The 23,191-nt window shown below is 61.3% G+C and overlaps 2 protein-coding genes across 5 annotated transcripts in view; both read right to left on the reverse strand.

Moving 5' to 3' along the window:
- Nucleotides 1–1,024: 1,024 nt before the first annotated feature.
- On the reverse strand, nt 1,025–13,974 carry C2CD4C (C2 calcium dependent domain containing 4C). Of its 2 annotated transcripts, XR_010132167.1 has the most exons (3): nt 6,418–13,974; nt 2,584–5,812; nt 1,025–1,115 (listed from the first exon to the last, which is right to left on the reverse strand). XR_010132167.1 is itself a non-coding variant. In XM_031006675.3 (2 exons), the coding sequence occupies exon 2, from the start codon at nt 5,770–5,772 to the stop codon at nt 4,507–4,509; it is 1,266 nt and encodes a 421-aa protein (XP_030862535.2). In that variant the 5' UTR covers nt 5,773–5,812; nt 6,418–13,974; the 3' UTR covers nt 2,540–4,506. The 2 variants fall into 2 exon arrangements, 1 of the variants encoding a protein (XP_030862535.2); XM_031006675.3 differs by lacking the exon at nt 1,025–1,115 and having other exon boundaries at nt 2,540–5,812.
- A 113-nt stretch (nt 13,975–14,087) lies between these two features.
- Nucleotides 14,088–23,191, reverse strand: part of SHC2 (SHC adaptor protein 2) — a 42,685-nt gene continuing 33,581 nt past the window's right edge. The window contains exons 10-13 of one of the 3 annotated variants that reach the window (XM_031006676.2): nt 21,805–21,939; nt 19,278–19,588; nt 16,398–16,531; nt 14,088–14,798 (exon numbers count right to left, since the gene is read on the reverse strand). In XM_031006676.2, coding sequence (XP_030862536.1) covers nt 16,403–16,531; nt 19,278–19,588; nt 21,805–21,939 — 575 coding nt within the window. In that variant the 3' untranslated portion in view covers nt 14,088–14,798; nt 16,398–16,402. Of the gene's footprint in view, nt 14,799–16,397; nt 16,532–19,277; nt 19,589–21,363; nt 21,940–23,191 lie in introns of those variants that run through there. The other 2 variants (XM_055370980.1, XR_008674085.2) reach the window with 2 other exon arrangements.

Below are 23,191 nucleotides of genomic sequence, written 5' to 3' on the forward strand. Positions count from 1 at the left end.
AACAAAAGCTTAATCGAATCCGGCACTGGGGCGGTGGGTGCTGCAGAGAGAGGCCGAGGGAGCCCCCGCCTGGGTGGGTCTGAGGCCGCCTGTAATTGCGGCCCTGATGTGATTATATTAATTATCGTCGCTGTTTTGTGCCGGCCTCCGCCCGGTGAGCCTGTGGATTGAGCTCTACTGCACACAAGCCGCCAGGGCTCATCACAGACACAGCCTTCGGCCTCGGGGGCCTGAGACCCAGAGAAGCCACGCGCTGGCCCGGGCCACACCCCACGTGGAAGGTGGGGCTTGAAACTCGCCCTGCGGCTCCCCACACACATCAGGGTTAGAGGTTCAAGGCCCCAGAGAGGAGAGGCCGCAAGGCAGGGGCCCTGGGAAGGTGTTACTCCTCCTCCTCGGATGGGAGAGACCCACTGGATCAGTGTTCTGTCAGCTTAAAAAATGAATCAGCCGGACGTGGTGGCTCACACCTGTAATCCCAGCACTTTGGGAGGCCGAGGCGGGTGGATCACCTGAGGTCAGGAGTTCGAGACGAGCCTGGCCAACTTGGTGAAACCCCGTCTCTACTAAAAATACAAAAAACTAGCTGGGCGTGGTGGCGGGCGCCTGTAATCTCAGCTATTTGGGAGGCTGGGGCAGGAGAATCGCTTGAACCCTGGAAGCAGAGGCTACAGTGAGCCGAGACTGCACCTCTGTACTCCAGGCTGGGCGACACAGCAAGACTCCGTCTCCAAAATACAAACAAACAAAACAAAACAAAAAAAATTGAAACAAGCCAGCTTGAGCAAACAAGGCACTTTACTGGCCCACCCTCCGAGCTGAAATGGTGTGCAGTTATGGACTTCAGGCATAGCTGGATCCAGGTGTCCGCAATGTCTCCAGGCTTCTGACTCCTCATCTGTTGTTCCCTATGATGGCTCCACTCTGAAGAAGGGGCATCTTTTTGTAATTTGCACCAAACGGGGTGCCCCCCGCTTGTGGTGCCCATGGCCTTCCTGAGGGTCGGGAGACTCAGGATGGCCGCCAGTCTGAAAGGAGAGACTGCTGGCAGGTGTGCCTGCCTCCTTCACCGCACACCACCCACTGGGGCCGAGTGCTCTGTGGCGCCAGGGATGCTGGAGGTGCAAACAGTAGATTCGCTCTGCTCAGGATCAACATCACAAGGCAGCAAACGGCCACAGCCAGGAGTGAACAAGGGCATCTGACTCCCCCGGGGTGGGGGCTGACCTGAAGGGCAGTGGGCCAAGACCTGAGGCAGGGCGAGACACCACGCAGGCGCGGCATCCCTGGATGATGCCCACGTGGAAGTGGAGGGGGGAGGGCATGGGCAGCTGCAGCTCCCAGACACCAGCACACACAAACGCACACACAAGTGCACACCAGCAGTGACACAGGCACACACAAGCGCACACGGTCACACATGCATACACAGCTCACGTGCTTACACGTGCACACACCAGCACACACGCGGTGACACACACAAGCACAGTTACACGCATGCATACACGGCTCACGTGCTTACACGTGCACACGCCAGCACACAGGCAGCTATACTCGAGGGCCTGCAGGCGCTCACCTGGCCACAGGGGCACTGTCACATACACCCAACAGATGGGCATGGTAACGCGGGCAGACACAGTCACACTGCACACACATGCGGAAGCACACGGCTACGTACATGCACCTACCCGGCACGCACACACACACACCCACGCAGCCTAGGGATGAGTGGCTGCAGCTGAAGAGGCTACAAGGCACCCGTAGCCCTGTCAACCCGTCCCAGGCCCTGACTGGGGCTCATCGGGCCACGGTCAGGAGGCCGGGCTACGCTGAACCCCAATTCCCAAAAGCTCCTGGTGGATTTGAGATGGCAGACATCTGGACCCCATGGGCAGCAGGAGAGACAGAGCAGCCCAGCCTGGGCTGAGAGCACAGGGACGGGTCCTGTCCTGAGGGGTGTGAGGGGGGACGGAGTCCTGTCCTGAGGGGTGTGAGGGGGGAACGAGGTCCTGCCCTGAGGGGTGTGGGGGGGACGGGGTCCTGCCCTGAGGGGCGTGGGGGGGGACGGGGTCCTGCCCTGAGGGGCGTGAGGGGGGACGGGGTCCTGCCCTGAGGGGCGTGGGGGGGACGGGGTCCTGCCCTGAGGGGTGTCGGGGGGGGACGGGGTCCTGCCCTGAGGGGTCTGGGGGGGGGGCGGGGTCCTGCCCTGAGGGGTGCTGGGGGGGACGGGGTCCTGCCCTGAGGGGTGTGAGGGGGGGACGGGGTCCTGTCCTGAGGGGTGTGGGGGGGACGGGGTCCTGCCCTGAGGGGTGTGGGGGGGACGGGGTCCTGTCCTGAGGGGTGTGAGGGGGGACGGGGTCCTGCCCTGAGGGGTGTGGGGGGGACAGGTCCTGCCCTGAGGGGTGTGAGGGGGGACGGGGTCCTGCCCTGAGGGGTGTGGGGGAGGACGGGGTCCTGTCCTGAGGGGTGTGAGGGGGGACAGGTCCTGCCCTGAGGGGCATGAGGGGGATACGGGGCTGTGTCTAGACGGGGTCTGTGGAGACAGGGTCCTGTCTGAAGGTTCTGAGGGGAGACGGGACCCACCCTGTAGGCACCATGTAGGGTCAGAGTCCTGTTTCCTGACATCCACGTAGTCACAGAGCTGGAACCGTGAAGCAGCACCCAGACCTGCCGCTCCAAGGGAGGTGGTTTATCAGGGGCTGGGCTCCTGCCCCGTGCCTGCCTCCACCCCGGGCAGGAGAATGCGGAGGGCAGTGGAAAGGACCTTGCCAATCTGGAATCCTCTCCTCCTTCCTCCCTGGAGTTCACCGCAGAACTCTCTCGTTATTAAACAGCCAGGGAAGCCAACCTCCACCCCCGTATTCCCGAAACACCTTTATTGCACTATAAACAGCATTTATAAACAAACACAGCTGGGGAGTGTCTTAAAGATTTACCCACAGTCAACCTCAGACACTAAGATATCAAACAGTGCAGGGGGCTATTAAACGGGGGACCCCAGGGAGAACGGGGCCTGGGAGGGGTGAGCATCAGAGAAGGCGGGGAGCGCCGGCATCTCTCTCCATGCAGGGCACCCTCCCCGCCTCCCCGGCCTGAGGAGCCTCCGCCCTGGGCGCCCTGGCTTCCGGAGAGAGCGGAGCGCCTGCAACACCAGGCTCAGAAGGGGCCTGCACTCTCCCTCTGGAGGGCTCACAGGTGTGTCCCACCGGACGTGCAGCAGGGGCCCAGCTGCTCCTCCAGTCCTGGGAAGCAGCTCCTCCACCCTCCCCTGGTCAAGAGGAACAAAGTGTGGCAAACGGGCTGACAAGGGAAGTCCCTGGATACCACAGATGTGCCCTGGTTCCCCCGTGCCCACCAGCAGCCGGGAGAGGCGAAGGCACCGGCCTGGCCTGGCCCCTGCTTTGAGTCTTATCATTTCTGCATCATTCTGAGCTGGAAACCTCCCCAAAATCATTCAAGGACCCACATAACCACACAATGGAAGCCTTGCAGCCACCTAGCAGCAGGAAAGGCCATAGCCAGGTCCCCCCAGCTGCCTCCTGGGCTCCGACCCACCCACCGTAGCCACAGCCTATTTACACGTGTGGCGTCAAAGCCACGGCCGTCAATCACTGCGTGTCGCTCCCAGCTGCAGACGCTGGACAAAAGGGCGACGGGGTGGCAGCCCCCAGCGAGGACGGATGGGCCATAGGGCTGCTCTCTGGGCATCTCTGAGCAAGACCCTCCGGCGCCACAGCAGAAATGGCCAGACGCGCCTGTACCCAAAAAGCCAGTGGCGACGGTGTCGGAGGAAAACAGGCCAGGAGAGCCGTCTCCTCCCCGTGGACCTCTGCCAAGACCTCCTCTGCTCCGACTGTGGCAGCGGCTGCTCCCTCCACGCCCACCCTCGTCAGGGCACCCTCGCCTGGCCCCGCTCCCCACCGGAGCCTGGGAAGCTGGGGTCTCCCAGAGCCAAGCCTGACCCCTGTGGGGGGGCGTCTCGGGCAGAGCCTGGGCCTGGTGTCGCCGCGAGGCCCTGCTCTCCGTGGGGTGGGAATTGGATGGCGGCAGGCTGTGGGGGAGGAAGACAGGCGTGCAGCGAAGGAGACTGTGGGCTCCAAGACTTGTCACCTCCCTGTCCACGGCCCCGCCCTGGCCACTTGCACGGATTCCTGGACCCCTGAGAACCTCCTTCTAGAACTCTGCGTGAAAGGCGCTAGGCAGTGTGGAGGGGCAAAGGGGGACCTTCTGCCCCGTGGAGTGGCCCCTTCTCTTCCCCCGAGGGCCCCTCTCCTCCTCCTCGTCCAAAGAAGAAATTAATTCATGAAAAATAATACTCCAGTCAGCATCGGGTGACCCAGGAAACCATGCGTCAGCTACAGCATCAGCGCCCAGCCCAGCCTGAGTGTGAGCCCCTCCCCGCCCCGCCCCAGCCCAAGCCGGCGGACCCGCCCGCCAGCACCCGGTGTGGAGGAGAGACCGGGGTCTGCCCTCCGCACCCGAGCGGACAGCAAGCAGGTCCCCGCTCTACAGGAAGGGGAGCAGGGAGGTCAGGGGCAGCTCCTTCTCCCCGAGCAGCGTGTCCCGCTTGAGGCTGCTGCCCTTGTTCACCACCTTGATCCTGAGGGCCAGCTTCCGGACGCTGGCGGGCCCCAGGCCGTCGAAGAAGAAATCCTCGTTGAAGACGGGGCGGCGGCTGTTCTTGACGATGGTGCTGCGCTGCTTCTGCAGCTTGCCCGGCACCAGGCACAGGCCCACGCAGCAGTTGATGCTGCGGGCGTCGCACAGGCGGTCGTAGAGGCCCTCGGCGGCCAGCAGGTGCACCCGCAGGCGGGCCTGGCCGGCCTCGTACTCGGCCAGCAGCCGCACGCTGCCCCGAGGGCCCACGTGGACCGTGTGCTCCCCACGCGCCTGGCCCGACTCGGGGCCAGGTTCCGGGGGTGCCCGGCGGGTCAGGCGGCGCCGGCTCCCGGGGCTGGTGTCCGGGGTGCTGTCGTCGGCAGACAGGGAGCCGTGGCGGCCCACGGAGTGCCGGAGCTGGCTCACCTTGGCCTGGCTGTCCTGGGCGAAACCTTTGAGCAGAGACACGGAGCGGGACAGCAGAGGGGACCCGAAGGGGGAGGACTCGGCCGAGGACCCTGTGTCGCTCTCCCCGCCACTGAAGTAGCGGCCGGGGCTCATGAGGGCCCCGCCAGCCTCCCTGGGGCCCCCATCACCCCCGTTGGCCTTGGCGGCTGCCCGGCGGCGCCCGGCCCCTGGGGAGCCCACCTGGGCCAGAGCCCCGTGCTCACTGTGGAACAGAGACTCCTTGCGCCTCGTGTGGGGGCTCTCGGCCAGCGTGGCGAAGCCGTAGGACGTCTGGGCCTTGGGAACCGAGGGCAGGGACATGGCACCCTGGGCCTGGGGGTCGGCGTCAGTGGCCTCCTCGGATGGCCAGTCCTCGGCACTCTCGATCTGGATCACGTGCCGGGTGGCTGCCTTCAGCAGGCTCTTGCTCTCGGCTGCCAGCTTGGCAGGCAGCCGGGGGCTCCGTGGGGTCTGGCGAGGGGCCGCAAAGGCCAGGTTCTGTTCCGACGTGGAGGGGCCCAGCGCGGCCTGTCCCTCGCCCTCCGCGGGGCCCGAGGGCAGCTTGGGGGGGATGAAAAAGTCGGGGATCTTGTCGGGCGTCAACACATTGCTGTACAGGGGCCCCTTGGAGGCCTTGTCCCCCGCCTCACTCCCCACGCCCCGGGCAGCACCGTTTTCCCCAGACCCCCGAAGCCGCTCCAAGAACCACATGTTGGTTTTTCTCATGGGGGCGGCAGGCAAGAGGCCCGGACAGGGGCTGCAGCGTCTGGGAAGAGAAGCAGGGGTCAGGAGCAGTGGGGGGCGGCTGGCAGAGGACCCTGGGCATCTGCTCCCTGTGGGGCCACCCGGCAGGGCCCTGCCAGCGCGGTGGGGGTGGAGGGGTCCTCTGGGGGCATCCCGCCCAGGCGCGGCGGCCCAGGACAGGAGTGAGGCGGGTTCCCCCCACCTTTTTCCGGAGAGATCCCGCTTAACTTCCAAGCACCAAGCCCAGGGGGGTGGGGGCCGCGTTCTGACTCTCCGGGGAGCTCCCAGAGGAGACTGGCCCCTCGCCCGCCCCTACGCTGGTTTTGAGCATCTCAGCGCGCTCATTCCAAAGGATTCCGCGCTCAGTCCCAGGGGAAGACACGGATGTGGGTGGACCCCCGGGGTGTCCCAGCTCCGCCCCCCCAGCTCCCACCCACCTGTGGCTTCTCCCCGGACTGCAGGGCCAGGCGTTCGGGGTGGGGGAAGGGAGGGGCGGTAGGTCTGGGGCCGAGAGAGCAGCGAGTCGACTCCCCGGTGTCCCCCCACCCCCAGCCCTCCCCGACTCCGCTTGGGGTGGGGGTGGGGGCCTGGCGGTCCCCGCAGACCGGGCGGGGTCCCTGGACTTACCTGCCCGGGGTGATGGCCCGAGGCCGGAGGTCTGTTCGCAGACACGCAGGGGTCTCGGCGCGCAGGCTCCCGGGGCTGGCGCGGGGGACGCGGCCGGAGCTTCGATGCGGGCGGCGGTGGCGGCGGCAGCGCAGTCGGACTCATTCACCCGCGGCGGGAAACCGCCCAGCCCCGCCGCCGCCGCCGCCGTATTCCTCCGAGTACGGCCGCCCGCGCCCCCCCCCCACCCGCCCCCGCCCCCGCGGGACGGCGGTGGGGCCGTCTCCCCGCAGCCCCCGGAGGCTGGTGGCAGGGAGGAGCCTCGCCAGGGCCCGGGGGCTGACTGGGGGCCGGTGGGAGACAAGCAGGTGCTCACGGTTGGCTGACGGCCACCCCTGGCGCTCACGCCCGCGGATTCCGGGAAGTCGTTCTCCCAACCCAAGCCCCTGCCTCCGTATATCGGAAGAGGGTCCCAGACCCCCTACTCGCTGCCGGCGAGGAGCTTTCCCGACTAACGACGACGAATTAAATGACGGCAACAGTAATAAACGCAGCTGGGTTTATGACGGAGCGTCTCCTCCCTGCCAGCCTCCCAGCGTCCTGGCGGGTCTCTGACTCTCACACAACTCAGTACGCAGATCCTACTGCAATTCTCAATTTGTAGATGAGGAAGGTGAGGGGTTTCCTTCCAGAAACAAGGACCGAACAGCTAGGACAGCAGGTCTTACTAAATGGGCAACCTCTCAGCAGCCCTCCAAGAAGCCTGGAAGGGGGGGCTCCTTCATTTCATGGACAAACGTTTCCTGAGCACCAACCTGATGCTGGACAGTGACCTGGCCACCGGGGACACAGCTGGGACGGAGGGAGGTGGCCCCAGCCCTGGTGATGCAGGGGCAGGATGCCCACAGAGCGTACAGGTGCAGCTCAGAACTGCAGGGGTGGTGACGCCCGGAACAGGAATACAGCAGGAAAGCATGAGGGTCGGGGCGAAGGGAGAAGGCACATGCGTGTGATTCACGGATGGAGAAACCCAGAGGGGGCAAGACCAGGTCCAAACCCAGGCTTCCTGGCAGTTCCTGAGACCACAGGGTCCCCCCCTCCTGAGGCCCCGACCCCCCTCCTGCCAGCTGCTTCTGTGATCTGCCAGCCCCGGCCTTCACTGCTTCCTTCTCTCCCTCCCTCCCTGCCCTCCCCGCCTCAGTTTCCTCTTCTGGAACCGAGCTGAGCAGTTCCCAGCCTCCTCGTGCATGGAGCCAGCAAGATAACATATCCCCAGGACCAACCCGGAGCCGGCGGACGCCTGGCGCTTTATTGAATTATTGATTGTCCAGGAGCCTCCTGCATTCTGGGAATGTCCCCAAGTCTGGATGTGGCCCAAGCTGGGAGGAGCGGCTGCTGCCACAGTGGTAGAAGAGGGGTCCAGGAGAGCGAGAGAGCTGGGCTGAGGCCTCCCCACTCTCCACACACCCTCGCAGTGAGGGGTTAGAGTCCTGCCGTCCAGAGGGGAAAGTGAAACCCGGAGGAGCTGTGACCCCATTTAAGCTTTGCTCACCCAGCAAACGTTGATGAGCCCTCACTTTGTGCTGGGGCAACCGCGATGCAGCCCCAAAGTCTGACAAGGAGACAGACACCGAGGAATTCTCCCCTTCACCGCCGCCGCCTCCAGGAAGCCTGGGCAGGCCCCACCACAGCCTAGCAGGGCCCCCGAACCCCAGCTCCGGCCGCCATGCAGAACACCCTTGGGCTGCTGTCCACCACCCCTGCTGGGCCCGAGCCGGGAGGAGGGCCCTGGGGGTCTGTCCACCGCCCCTGCTGGGCCCGGATCCTGGGGGTCTGTCCACCGTCTCTGCTGGGCCCGAGCCGGGAGGAGGATCCTGGAGGTCCTGTCCCTGTAGTGTCCCCAAGGCACAGGCCAGCCATGTCTCCAGTAAACATTTGCCAAACAAATGGGTGAATAGCATCGCCACGATGGCACCGAAGCAGTGCTCTTTCAGCAGGCCCGAGGGGAGGGGGCCTCAGGGGCCACAGAGCCACCCTCCTCCATTGCAGACAAGGACAGCAGGGCCTGGGGAGGGAAGCGGACAGCTTGGGTCTGAGGAAGGGGCAGTGACGGGTCTCCTGACATCAGGCCAGCCCCAGGTATTGTGGGTTCGCTCTCCGGCACCCCTGCCCAGCCCAGGTGGGGGCAGAGCCTCTCCTGCCAGCTGGGTTGGGGGATGAGGCACTGAGTTCACACTATGCCTGTTTCCATGCTAGGACACGAATCCAGAGCTGGTCAGTCAGGGCTTGAATCCTGGTGCCAACCCTTCCCCCTGTGTGACGCTGGACAAGCATCCAGACCTCTGTCTTTCCAGCAGCCCAGGGCACCACGGCACTCGAGGGAGGGCTCAACAGATCACTATGTGCAAAGTGCCTGCAGCATCCCTACCATGTGTGCGAGGCAGGCATCAGTCGCCCTCTCCCTCAGATGCGTCTGCAGGTCAGGAAGGGGTCTCAGCCAGCGGGGAGCTGCCCCAGACCTCAAAGTGCACCCCAGAGCCCTGACCCCACCACAGCCTGGCTTGGCCAGAAGCCCCACCCCATCCCCACACCCTATCACATTTGGGGGCTGAGGAAACATAGGCCTGAAAAGTACCTGGGATGGGTCCTAACATCTGCCCTGTGGACGGACGCAGAGCCCACCCTGGGTGGGGCAGGGGCAGGGAGGCCGGGGCCTTCCGGCTGCTTAGCTCTGCACCATCAGTAAGTAAACAGGAGCCTCTCCTGGTCAACAGAACCTTCTGCTTCCCTCTGCAGCAGCCTTGCTGCAGTCCTCCAGGATGGGAGACCAGGATGCTGTAGATTCAGGCTCAAGCTGGAGGAGGGGCCCAGGTGGTATCGGCCAGCCCCTCTCCGCCCTGAGTCGTGGCACCTCATGCTGGGAGGCTTTGGCCCTCCATCCCCCGAGGTGGGGGCCCCACCAGGGACCCGGGGCTTCCCCGAGCCAGGCCTGAATCCAAGGCTGCCCCACAGTGGCCTCCAGGATAACAGGCTTGGAGGACCTACAGGGAGGTGGTTTTAAAAAAAGGGCGGGGGGGGGGTCTGCAATCCGAGCTCCAATGCTGAGGAGGCCACTGCGTAGCTGTGCAGCTTGAAAACTTACCCTGGGAGCCTCAGGAAAGGGAGGGGACGGCATAACAATAAAACAATCCCAGGAGCAGGACGGTCTGCGAGCTCCCAGGAGGGACCTGACTGATTCGTGCATCACGGGTTAGCCCAGTGGGAGGGCCCTGGAGGGCCACCATCGCCAGTTTCCAGAGAGGGACACTGAGGCACTGGGGAGTAGCCCGATTCCTCAGGGAGCACACGGAACCGGCTGACCTCCAGGCCTGCCGCAGGCGGGGTGCTCAGTTGATACTAGCTGATTCCCGGGGCATCCTGCCCCTCCACGGCACCAGCTGATACCCAGATCATCCTGGCCATCTATGGCACCAGCTGATTCCAGGGCATCCTGCCCCTCCACGGCACCAGCTGATTCCCGGGGCATCCTGGCCCCTCCACGGCACCAGCTGATATCCGGGGCATCCTGGCTCTCTATGGCACCAGCTGATACCTGGGGCATCCTGGCCCTCTATGGCACCAGCTGAGTTCCGGGGCATCCTGGCCCCTCCACGGCACCAGCTGAGTTCCGGGGCATCCTGGCCCCTCCACGGCACCAGCTGATTCCCGGGGATCCTGGCCCCTCCACGGCACCAGCTGATTCCCGGGGATCCTGGCCCCTCCACGGCACCAGCTGATTCCCGGGGATCCTGGCCCCTCCACGGCACCAGCTGATTCCCGGGGCATCCTGGTCCTCTATGGCACCAGCTGATTCCCGGGGCATCCTGGCCCTCTATGCCACCAGCTGATTCCTGGGGCGTCCTGGCCCCTCCACGGCACCAGCTGATTCCCGGGGCATCCTGGCCCTCCACGGCACCAGCTGATACCCGGGGCATCCTTGCCCTCTGTGCCACCAGCTGATTCCCGGGGATCCTGGCCCCTCCACGGCACCAGCTGATTCCCGGGGATCCTAGCCCCTCCATGGCACCAGCTGATACCCGGGGCATCCTGGCCCTCTATGGCACCAGCTGAGTTCTGGGGCATCCTGGCCCCTCCACGGCACCAGCTGATTCCCGGGGCATCCTGGCCCTCTATGGCACCAGCTGAGTTCCGGGGCATCCTGGCCCCTCCATGGCACTAGCTGATTCCTGGGGCATCCTGACCCCTCCACGGCAAGTCCTCCTGTCTCCTCGTGCAGGGGATCGAGTGCGATTCAGGGAAGAAAACGACTCATCCAGGCTGCGCAGCATTTAGAGGTTGAATGTGATCCAGGGTTCTCCTGCCTCCCACTCCAGGCTCAGGCTCCCGAGGAGTGGATTATTGACTTAATTATTCCAATTACTGGAAGTACAAAGGTAGGAAAGGGGAGGAGACAGGTGTAGGGACCCAGCTGGAGCCAGGCGTCTGGGCACCCAGACTCTTCCAACCCAGAGAACGGGATTGGGAGATGGGGGCCCTCCAAAACCAGCTTCACCACCTCCCAGTGGGATGGTCTCGGGGGTCACCTCGCCTCTCCGAGCCTCCGTTTCCTCATCTGTAAAGCAGGGAGAGTTTCAGCCCCCCGAGTTCATGCTGCTCTTGGCTCATGTCCCAGCAGGTGCCAGTTTCTATTTACACAGGGACTTGGAAGAGGACAGACGGAGGTGGAGTGTGGATGGGCACCTTGGGCCCAGGGCCCAGGGCTATGAATGAATGAATGAAGTGCATTTAGACGCCCTCTGTCCTATGCATCTTGGGAATCTGACACTCCCTACTCCCCAGCACTCCTCTGGTCCAGCGCCTCCTCCTTGCCCTCCCCGCAATTCCCAACAGTTTACTTCCCACGGGGAATGTTATCGCCCCTGTGCTCAAAAGACCCCTGGCAGCTCTTCCTGGCACCAGGCCTCCCCCAAGCTCTGTGTCCTCACCCCGCTTCTGACCTCACCTCGGCCATATTGGCCACCCTTCTGCTCCCTGAATGTGCTGGCTGAACACACCACAGGGCCTTTGCACACACCACAGGGCCTTTGCACACGCCATCTCCTCTGCCCAGAGCTCTTTCTTCACCTGGGGCTCATCCTCCAATCACAGTCCCTGTGTTGTTCCCACAAAGATACCCTCCTGGATTTCCTGGGATTTCTGAGCTCCATGATGCACTCTTTTCCACAGTTGTTTGTTTTGAGATGGAGTCTCGCTCTGTCCTCCAAGCTGGAGTGCAGTGGTGCGATCTCAGCTCACTGTAACCTCCGCCTCCCGGGTTCAAGTGATTTTCCTGCCTCAGCCTCCCAAGTAGCTGGGACTATAGGCGTGCACCACCACGCCCAGCTAATTTTTGTATTTCCAGCAGACATGGGGTTTTGACATGTTGGCCAGGCTGGTCTTGAACTCCTGACCTCAGGTGATCCGCCCACCTCAGCCTCCCAAAGTGCTGGGGTTACAGGCGTGAGCCACCGTGCCCACTCCACAGCTGTGATTGTATGTTGAGTGGTGATTTGCGGATTAATGTCACTTGGCCATTAACTCCACGAGGGCAGATCTGTTTTGGTCATTACTGCATCTTGTTTGCCCACCAGAGCTCCTGGCAGATAAAAGATACTCAAGCAGGTAAAAGATACTCAATGCAAGCATGCTGAAAGACGGTGGGTGGGTGGATGGATGAAGCAGTGAAGGGAATGAAAATGAACAGGCGATGGATGAGCGATAGAGAGACAGGTGGATGCATGGATGATGAATGGATGGACAGATGGAAAATGGATAGATGGAATAATGATGGAGGCTTAGGCCGATGGATGGGTGACCAGGTGGGCGAATGGATAGATGGATGGCTGAGTTACTGATGGGTGTAGATGGGGCGATGAATGGGTGACTGGATGGATGGATGACTGATGGATGTGTACATGTGGAGATGGATGGATGGCTGGATATGCAGATGGATGGTTGGATGGATGAGTGGGTTACTGATGGATGTGTAGATGGGGGATGGGTAGGTGGATTACCTGATGTGTAAATGGGATGGATGTATGGTTGGATGTGTAGATGGATGGATGGATGTATGGTTGGATGTGTAGATGGATGGATGGATGTATGGTTGGATGTGTAGATGGATGGATGGATGTATGGTTGGATGTGTAGATGGATGGATGGGTGGATTACTGATGGATGTGTAGATGGGGGATGGATGAGTGGGTTACTGATGGATTTATAGATGGATGATGTATGATGGATGGATGGATGGTTACTGATAGGTTTATAGACGGATGATGGATGATGGATGGGTGGGTGAATGGATGGATGGATGGATGGATGGATGGATGGATGGATGGATGGATGAATGGGTTACTGACGGGTGGATGGATGATATATGATGGATGGATGGATGGTTACTGATAGGTTTATAGATGGATGATATATGATGTGTGGACGGGTGAATGGATGATGGGTGGATGGAGGGTTACTGATAGATTTATAGATGGATGATGGACGGATGGGTGAATGGATGATGGATGGGTGGGTGAATGGATGATGGATGGGTGGGTGGATGGGTGAATGGATGATATATGATGGATGGATGGATGGATGGATGGGTTACTGATGGATGGATGATGGATGATGGATGGATGGGTGAATGGATGATGAGTGGATGGGTGAATGGGTTACTGATGGATTTATAGATGGATGATGGATGATGGATGGGTGGGTGAATGGATGATGGATGGATGGGTGGATGGGTGAATGGATGATATATGATGGATGGATGGATGGATGGGTTACTGATCGACATGTAGACGGGAGGATGGATGGGTGGCTCTGCCTCCACATCTCGGAAATAAGAGACGTGTCATCGAAGCCCCTTTTGGGTTTGCCTTTGGAAGGCTCCAGTCCTAGTTCAGGACAAACCAGAGTGGCTTTTTCTCCCCACACACACCCTTACTAGACCTGTCCCCCAGGGCAGGGGGTAGGGCCTGCTGTCTGCAGAGAAAGCAGCCAGAGATCCTCAGCCCTTGACAGACGTGGCCCTGCGGGGATGTGGAGAGGCTGGGAACCTCTCTCCTGGGAAGATGCTGTGTTTGTGGGAGGAGCTGGGGGGTCTCTTGGAACCAGAGGCTCAGATGTAACATGACAGGAGGTGTAAGGAATGGAGCTGGGGTGCTTGAGCACGATGCTGGGCGTCGGGGAAGAGCAGGGGCATCGAGGGGGATGTCCTGGAGAGAAGCCAGGACAACAGGAAAGCCCGGCCCATCTAGGGCCACGCTGGGGGCATCTTGGAGAAGAAAACAACCAGCTCTGGTCCGATGTCCTGGGCTGTCTTGAAAGGCAGAGGTTTGGCATTCGGGTGATAAACTAGGGTGTCTCCAAGGAGGTGAGAGAAATGTTTAGTGGAGAAGTTGAAGTGTGTTTTATCCTGGATAAAACAGAGGTAACCAGAGAGATGCGGGGGCTGCTGGGCAGAGGGGTCACCCCACAATCTGCCAGGTACGGGCAGATGCACAGCCCCGCCTTCCTTCTCTCCAAGTCCAGGCCCTTAGGGAGGCCAAATGTGGTCCCTCTGAGCCCCCTCATCAGCTCTTCACCTGAGAGACTCGTCCCAGCCCCAGCCCCGCTAGGGCCCCCCAGATATGCAGGTGGGCTTGTGCTCTTGTGGCCATTCCCAGGTTTAATTACAAACCGATCCGAACATCCCGTCTGGGCCCACAGCTGGGAGGGCAGGATTTGGGGGAAGCTGCTGGGCGCAGCCCAGGCCAGGCAACCACGTCCTTCCCCTGCTCCCAGGTGGAGTAGGGGCCTCACGACTGCCTCGATATCCACTGTCTTGGAGCGGCCTGGCTACCCCGAGATCCCAGGTGACCTCAAGGCTGCCTCCACTTCAGCGCCAGCATGTGTCCTGGCCTGAGAACCCCAAAGCACCTTAAGCGTCCCCCCTCAAAGACAACTGTGCACCCAGTCCTCAGGTGGGAAGAGGAAGCCCAGCCAGGCCCGGAATCTGCCTCCTCCCCAGGGTCCTGGGAGCCCTGACTCTCCGGGGCGTTAGACTGAACCAGCCAGGCGACAGGGGGACCCACAGGCCAGGGCTCCGAGGCAGCGGCTGCTTCTGGATATATTTTCTTTAAAGGCGAAATGGTTCCGTCTTTGGTATGAACACCCTCACTCCAGGCAAAGGAGGGGGTGGGCAGGGGCCCCGGCAGGAGGCGGCTCTGCCCAGCCCGGGGCCAGCTGGAGGAAGGACCATGCCAGAGGCTCATGCGGAGGAAGGAGAGGCAGCGGTGGTTCGGCCTGACCAGGATCCAGGAGGAGGGCTGAGAGCCCCAAGGCCACGACAGGCAGGAGCCGGGGCTGAGAACGGTCACCTGCGGGCAGAAAGAGAAGGCGGGGTCAGGGCTGAGATGGTGGCCGCAGACCTGGGCTCCGGTGTGAGCCACACGCTCTTCTGCCTTGGCATCATCTCTGCAGGTGCCACACCTCAGGTCCAGCCCAGAGCTCCTCAGGTCGCACGGCTGGGGCTCCGGTGCAGGTGTCCTGAGTCCGTGCTGTGGACCTAGGGCAGTGCCCTAACCTCTCTGCTGTCTCCTCGCGTGCAAGCGAGAATGCCGATCCCAGTGCCTGTCTCAGAACTGAAGGGTTCAGCACATTCCTGGGACAGGGCAACGGCCTCCTGAGAAGAAATCATTACTGCCTTCCAGGTTATTTCTGGGGTCACCAACGCCTTTCCAAGGGGACGCAGGCAGGGACCGGTGCGAACGGAACACAGGAGCCCGTGTGCCGCAGGCCGCAGGCAGTTTCAGGTGCTTTACGGGAGCCCCTGCCAGACCCGGAGCCCCCTCTGCCTGCAGCCCGAGGCCTGGCTGGGGGCTGGAGGAGGCCGCGGCTGCGTGGGGGAGGGGCCGCCCAGGAGAGAGGAGGCTGGAAGCAGACCGTTGTCATGGGGACAGGAGAGCAGCCCGACCTGGCCCAGAAGCGCAGCCCTTGGGAAATTCCACAGCCCCCTCCCCCTGCCGGCTCTCCCTCCTCCCCGGCTGCTCTCTCAGCCTTCACTCCCTCCAGCCCCACAGCTGCACCCTCTCCTGCCCCAACCTCACCCCAGAGGAGAGACCATGAGATCACCCAGACCTGCCTCTCCCTCCTCCGTCCACACCCTACCATGGGTCCCCCCGAGCCCCGCACCAAAAGTGGAGGCCTGGGGCTCCTCGGCCCGGCCTGAGGTGTGGTCTTCTCACTGCCTGGGCTCACACGCCAGCCCCTGCCTGTCCCAGCCCACCGTCCTCTCCAGCAGTGCCCACCCCTCCTCTGGGAAGGAGGCCTGGACACCCAGCACGCCGCAGGGGTCCACAAAGACCAGGTGACGCCCATCACAGCTGACCGCAGTGTCACGGTCATGGCTGCACGCTGCCACCCTCAGGCACATATGCACCCACGGGCAGTGACGCGTGTCCACACACAACCTGCACACAAAGGCTCACGGTGACCAAAAGGCGGAAGCAGCCCCAGCATCCATCAGCGGATGAACACACAAAACGTGGTCCCGTCACACAGTGGGACATTATCCAGCCGAGAACAGGAGCCAGGCTCTGGCCCGGGCCACAGCGCAATGCCCCTGGAGGACGTCACGCTCAGTGAGAGACGCCAGACACAGAAGGACACACAGCGTGGAATCCCATTGCTATGAAATGTCCAGGACAGGCCCATCCACAGAGACAGGAGGCGGATGTGTGGGGTTGGAGCTGGGGAGGGGACAGGGAGTGACGGCTGGTGGGGACAGGGCTTCTTTTGGGGCTGACAGAATGTTCTGGAATTCGACAGAGATGGTTGCACGGCTCGGATGCTGAACATCCCTGAGTCGTGCCCTCTAGAAGGAAAGGCACGGCGCGTGAACCGGGTCTCAATTTTCAAATCAGAAAAGAATCTGGCAAAGGAGGCGAGGCCAGCGACCCACGGCGGCAGCCACACACCTGGCTCAGGGCTCCCGTGAGACCACGCCACGCAGGTGCAGCTCACTCTCGGCGGCCACGATGGGCTGCCCGTTCTGCAGGTGGTGGTCGATCAGGTGGCTGATGCTCTCAAACAGCACGTCCTTCGTCCGTACCTGTGGGACAGAGACCTCGGCATCAGCTCCCGGGAGCCCGCCTGGACCCGTGGAGTCGGAGATTGGCGTTCTGGGGTCCTGCCGGGGAGCCCCTAGGGTGCCTGCATGGACGAGGGGCCGGACCAGGGAATTCCAGGACACCAGCCACAGGATCGGCCTCAGAATTCCAGAACCACACATGGGCACGGGCTCTGAAACCCCCAGGGTTCTGGGGCCACGCTTCCTGTCGGGAGCTGAAAGCTGACCGCGGGAAGATACGGCCAGATCCTAGCCCTCAGAGCCTGTGAATGTGACCTCATTTGGAAAAAAGTCTTTGTAGATAAACAGGTCAAGGGTCCTGGGACGAATGCGTCCAGGATGAGCCAGGGGGGCCCTAAGTCCACTAGCTGCTTTCCTGACAGGAAAAGGAAAACACGCAGATGTGCAGGAGAGAGCAGAGATTGGAGCCGTGTGTCCACAAGGCGGGCAGCACCCGGGAGCCCGGCCACCAGCGGGCGCTGGGAGGGGCCTGGGACCAAGGCTCCCTCAGAGCCTCCAGAAGGAACCAGCCCCGGCCACACCTTGAGTTCGGACTTCTGGCCTCCAGAGCTGTGAGAATGAACCTCTGCTGTTTTAAGCCACTTCGTGTGTGGTCATTTGGTTTGCAGCTCCAGGAAACACACCCCTGAAATCCTGGAGACACAGGCCTGAAAATCTGAATCGCCAAATCAAAACCCAGCTGCATTTTTGAATGAGACCCTCTTAGCACTACCGAGCGCTGGAACTGGATACAAAACCAAGAGAGCCTGTGTCCCACGGCAGCCGAGCAGCCGAGCAGCTCCCGGGTGAGGCTGGGGGCCCTGTGCCCATTTCACGTGGGAAGCAGGGGTAAATCCACGGCTGCCGAGCAGCTCCCGGGTGAGGCTGGGGACCCTGTGCACATTTCACGTGGGATGCAGGGGTAAATCCACGGCTGCCGAGCAGTTCCTTGGTGAGGCTGGGGGCCTTGTGCACATTTCACGTGGGAACAGGGACAAATACACATTCCTAGGTGTGTGGCAAAATCACATCCTTCTGTGTGGCACTGGGAATGGGAGCTGGGAATCTGCCTTTTAACAAGGTACTGGTAGACGTTCTGAAGCTTCTCCAGGTGTAGTGGCTGCCGGTCTGACCCCAGCCATCCATTTAACAGAGAAAATCTGGCCTGGGAAAGAACTGAGGTATCGCACACCAGGCTACAGGCTAGGCAGTGGCAGGGAGACCGGAAACAGTCTGGGGGGGGCTCAGGAACTGGGAGAACAGGCAGCTCTCGCCCAAACCCTGCCCCCTCCAGCTCTGTCCCAGGCCGGGGTGCACAAGCGCCCCCACCTGCCCGCCCGCCGCAGTGTGCTTCATGCAGAGACCAGGTTCACACCAGCCCCAGAGCCACCTGAGGATTCGGCCGGATGGCTGAAAACGCCTCCTACGCTCTGAGAGGCCTCCGAACCCTCTAGCACCTCCTCACCTGGGAAATAACCTGTGCAGCCCTCAGACGCTCAAAACGCTTCATAAACCCTAGAACTCCTTGTAAATTGGAAAATGCTTTGTAAACCCTTAAACGCTTTAGAAGCTGGAGATTACTAAATCTCATTGGCCCAGAGCAACTGTAAGATGCGCCATAATTTTAGGTACCAGGAGGAGAGAGAAGAGAAAAGCCTCCCTGTAAAATAATGATGCAGTTCAAATATGCAATTGATGGTTTTTAAACAAAATCCAGATTCTAGAGATATCAAAATTCAGGCGGGGAGAGTGTATATCTTAGAACTGAAGCAGTTAGGCCGGGTGCGGTGGCTCACGCCTGTAATCCCAGCACTTTGGGAGGCCGAGGCGGGTGGATCACGAGGTCAGAAGTTTGAGAACAGCCTGGCCAATACAGTGAAACCCCATCTCCACTAAAAAAATATGAAAAATTAGCTGGGCGTGGTGGTGGGAGCCTGTAATCCTAGGTACTGGCGTGGTGGTGGGAGCCTGTAATCCTAGGTACTGGGGAGGCTGAGGCGGGAGAATCGCTTGAACGCAGGAGGCGGAGCTTGCAGTGAGCCGAGATTGCGCCATTGCATTCCAGCCTGGGCGACAGTGCGAGACTCCATCAAAAAAAAAAAAAAAAGAAAGAAAGAGAAAAAAAGGAAAGGAAGGAGGGAGAGAAGGAGGAAGGAAGAAGGAATTGAAGCAATTCAGTAACTTGATCCCAAAATTCCTTGTAAATTGAGACATACTTTGTACACCCTCAAATAAATTAGAACCTGAAAATACCATATTTATCCCTCAGATACATCACCATTTGTAAGGTGCATAAGTCATGATAAGTTTGGGGGGAGAGCATGTTATGATGGATGAAATCGTAAGATTGAGACTACAACTGGGAGGCCAAGGCAGGAGGATCACTTGAGGCCAGGAGTTGGGGACCAGCCTGGGCAACGTGGCAAGGCCCCATCTCTACAAAACTTAGCTGGGGACGGTGGCTCACACCTGTAGTCCCAGCTACTCAGGAGGCTGAGACAGGAGGACCGCTTGAGCCCAGGAGTTCGAGGCTGCAGAGAGCTATGACTGTGCCACTGCAGTCCAGCCCGGGTGACAGAGCCAGACTCTGTCTCAAAAATAAACTGGAAAATACTTTGTAATTCTACAGTAGCTGGTCAAAGGCAACATCTGGAACAATCTGGAAAAGCTTCATAAACATGGAAAGCTCCTGCAGGCCCCGAGACCCTCCCACCTGTGCACAGCTTACCACGCCCTCGGGGTCCACAAGCAGCAGGTGCTTGGGCTGCCCGGCGTGCATGCCGGTGAGGACATACTGCCCGGGGTTGGTGACGCTGTCTCGCACAAGGAAGTCCCCGTCAGCTCGAAGCATCCTCTCTGCCGCCCGGCGGCTCATCCGGCCGTGGTACCAGGGCTCCTGACGCAGCTGTTCCTCCGTGGGGGCCACAGGGGCCCGGCGGGTAGGGGGGCTGGGCCACTGGTCCTCCAAGGGAAGGGGGGCTGCTGTCACACCTGCCGCCACTGAGCACTCATGCAACTTCAGGGCATCCTCAAAGGGTCCTGCAGGCCAGGGACAGGAGTGCTGGGCAGGCAGGGGGCAGGCAGCTGCTCCTGCCGGGACCAGAGCTGGGAGAAACGGGTTCCCCAGGGAGTCCCTCGTGCACCCGTCGGCCTGCGCTGACCGAGCGCCCGCAGTGTATCAGACTCGCACTCCGCCCAGCCCCGTGCGTGCAGTGGGCTCACATGTGCAGCCACCTGGACCCCCCAGGTTGGGTTTTCTAAGCACCTACTAAGCGTGTACAAAGGGTAACAGCAGCTCTTTCTTTCAGAGGTTAACTCCTGTTTCTTTTTCCTGCCTTGTCAGGTGGGCTTCCTTCCCAAAGCGTACGCCTCTCGTTTCCTTGTCTGGTCTCACTGCATTGGCTGCGGGGCCTCCAATGTGCCCTAAATACTCACGACGACAGCCGGCACCCCTCTCTTGCCCCTAGCGTTAAAATGTTCCGCCCTGGGTTTTCTAACGGCTTCCAACAATGCCAACATCCGACAGGCCACTCTAAGGCTCTCCTCTGAGTGTCAGTCCCCTCGTTGTCAAACAGGGGTGGGCGTGTCCCCAGGCAGAAAGCAGCACGGTTCAGACCCTGCAGCGCTGGAGCCCCAGCCCTGACGGAGATGCCTCTACCTGTGGCTGGGGCGGCCTCGAATTCCTCCAGCTCCTGGTCCTGGGGGGTGCTCCCGCCCTGACCCTCACTCCCTGGTCTCCCGCCCCTCCAGCTCCTGGTCCTGGGGGGTCCTCCCGCCCTGACCCTCACTCCCTGGTCTCCCGCCCCTCCAGCTCCTGGTCCTGGGGGGGTCCTCCAGCCCTGACCCTGGGGCTGAGCCAGCTCCAACTCCTAGCCTGGCCAGTCAGCATGTTCACCTCCCCCTCCCAGCCAGCGACTGGTTTGGGGACGAGCACGTGGCGAATCAGAGGCAGCCCCAGGACTCTTCGTGGAGGACGGACGAGAAGACACCCTTCCTCAACCGGGGCTGCCTGGCAGTCTGGTCACCCTGAGGGACAGCCTGCCTCAGAGGGAAGCTCAGAGCCCCAAGCCCCTCCTTTCCCATCTGAGGGTTGCTGTGAGGAGCCAAGAGGACCAAGCTCTTCACGTAGTGCTTGGTACACAGCAGGCGCCCACTAGGTGCTAGATGGTGTCATAATTGTGAAGCTGAGGAGAAGGTGCTTTGTCAGGTGGTGGAGGGAAGGGAAAAATTTGCAGTTAGCTTGGGAGGCGTCCTGAGCTCAGGCAAGGACCCTACCTACCCGGCAGCTCAGAGCCAACACCCCTCCGTGCTGGAGGAGGGCAGAGTCGAGGCTGCAGGAAATCAGGAGAGAACTCTGGACACCTCAGCCAAGGAAGGACAAGCCTCCTCCGCCCGGCTGGGGGCTCCCTCGGGCTGGGTCATCCACAGGGAAGGAAGGAATGGGCTGACCATCAGACTAGCCACTTTGTCCAGAGGTGGACTAAGCCTCCCTCATTGGACTGGGCGTTCCTTCAAGCAGGAAGCTGTGCCTCCCCCATCAGGCCGGGATTTCCGTAGGAAGAATCCTCAGACCCCGGAGTCACATGAAGAGAAAACTCATCAGACCAGGGAGACCCAGAGTCAGCGTGCAAGACCAGCGGGCCAGGCAGTCGTCCCAGCAGGCCGGGATTCCCACAGAGAAAAGACGAGGCCTCCCCTCTCAGACTAAGGAGTCCCATGGGGCGAGGGTCTGGCTTCCCCTGTTGACTGGAGGGCCTCACAGACGGGGCCGCAGCCTCCCACCACACTGACCATTCTTTCAAGGAATGACGAACCTCCTCCCTTCAGACCGGGGGTTCCGACAGAGGCAGGTGGGTTACCCCCGAGGGAGCGGAGCTTCTCGCAGGGCGGGGGCCAGCGGCATTCCCAACCAGACTGGGGGTTCAGCAAGGAGGCCACGGGAGATAGGGTCCTGTAGGAGGGGCTGGGCCTCACCCATTACACTGCTCGGCCGCATTCGCTAGAGAGAATGGGCCTCCCCTGTCAGACTGGCCCCTTTTAAGGCAGAGTCCAGGACACCCCCATCAGACAAGGCCTCCGACAGGAAACAGACCGGGCTTCCCCGTCCCACCCGTCGACTTGAAGGATCTCACGGGGAGAAGAGAGCCTCCCCCATCAGACCAGCGATCCCGTAGGGAGTGGGGGTGGGGTTGTGCCTCCCCCATCAGACAACACGGCCACACGCGATGACGGCCGCCCCCCAGGCTGCCACATACGCATGTCAAACAGATCCTTTTTGGGGCTGTCCTCCGGCTCCGGGGCGTCCAGACCCTGGGTGTTGACATACAGGTGCTCCTCGTGGTCTGGGGGGCCCCGGGCGTCCGCCTGCACGTAGCCGTCCCCCGGTGGAGCTGGGGAGTGTAAGGAGGGGCAGGGGGTCAGCTGGGAGCCAGGCCAGGGGCTTGCAGGGAGCAAGGCGGGGGTCCCACCAGGAGCTCCCCCGGCCACCACCTGTGCTGCTGGCTGCAGGGCGGATGCTGCTCTGGTCTCCCCGTGGTAACCCGCCCGTCTGCAGGCGCCACAGGGAGCATCTTACAGCAGCAAAGCCCCGTCGGGGCTCCAACCAGGGACACGAGTGGGACAGCGTGCGGCTGGGGCTGTGGGCACCACACGTCCACGCCCAGGGAGAAGGCAGCCGCTGCTCCACCCCGCCCCGCCCCGGCCCTCCCCGGCCCAGGGTCCAGAGCTTCCCAGTGTGTATGTTCAGTCTCCACATTTAAAAATAATCACAGTAACTCTGCTTCCCTGTAATTATGCTATCAACATGACGCACGGAGGGTCACTTACTCTGACTCAGTTCTATTTCAGGATTTTCCTTCCTTTCTTTTTCTAATTGTATTTTGAACGTGTAAAGTGTTTACATGGGGCCGGGCGTGGTGGCTCACGCCTGTAATCCCAGCACTTTGGGAGGCCGAGGTGGGTGAATCATTTGAGGTCAGGAGTTCGAGACCAGCCTGGCCAACATGGTGAAACCCCGTCTCTACTAAAAACACAAAAATTAGCCAGGCGTGGTGGTGAGCACCTGCAATCCCAGCTACTTGGGAGGCTGAGGCATGAGAATCGCTTGAATTCAGGACGCACAGATTGCAGTGAGCTGAGATTGTGCCATTGCAGTCCAGCCTGGGCAATAGAATGAGACTCAGTCTCCAAAAAAAAAAAAAAAAAAGTATCCACATGGTTCAAACCGGAACAGCATCGCAGGTAACCTTGAGGCATCTCCCTCGGGAGCTGCCTGGACCCCATGTGTATTCTGCCGGGTCCTGACCAGACTGCCTCTGCCTTGGAACAGGGTCTGGCTGTGAATCCACACGAACGTGAGGCTGCACTAGCCCTTGCTGGGTGACGAGGGCAGAGGGGCTTCTCCCCCGCCTTCCCGGTCTACCAAGAGGGGCACAGATTCTCTCAGCTTCTTAGGGTCAGGATGGGTGAGAGGGAAGAAACGCAGTTCCAAGAGTCCGGGGAGGGAGGACGACACCGAGAGGGGCAGAGTCCGGGGAGGGAGGACGACACCGAGAGGGGCAGAGTCCGGGGAGGGAGGACGACACCGAGAGGGGCAGAGTCCGGGGAGGGAGGACGACACCGAGAGGGGCAGAGTCCGGGGAG

This window comes from Gorilla gorilla, chromosome 20 (genome assembly GCF_029281585.2).
Source record: "Gorilla gorilla gorilla isolate KB3781 chromosome 20, NHGRI_mGorGor1-v2.1_pri, whole genome shotgun sequence".
NCBI lineage: Eukaryota > Metazoa > Chordata > Mammalia > Primates > Hominidae > Gorilla > Gorilla gorilla.

Bases quoted from the DNA above. Each gene is read 5' to 3' on its own strand.
- C2CD4C (XM_031006675.3), bottom strand. From the start codon at position 5,772: ATGAGAAAAACCAACATGTGGTTCTTGGAGCGGCTTCGGGGGTCTGGG.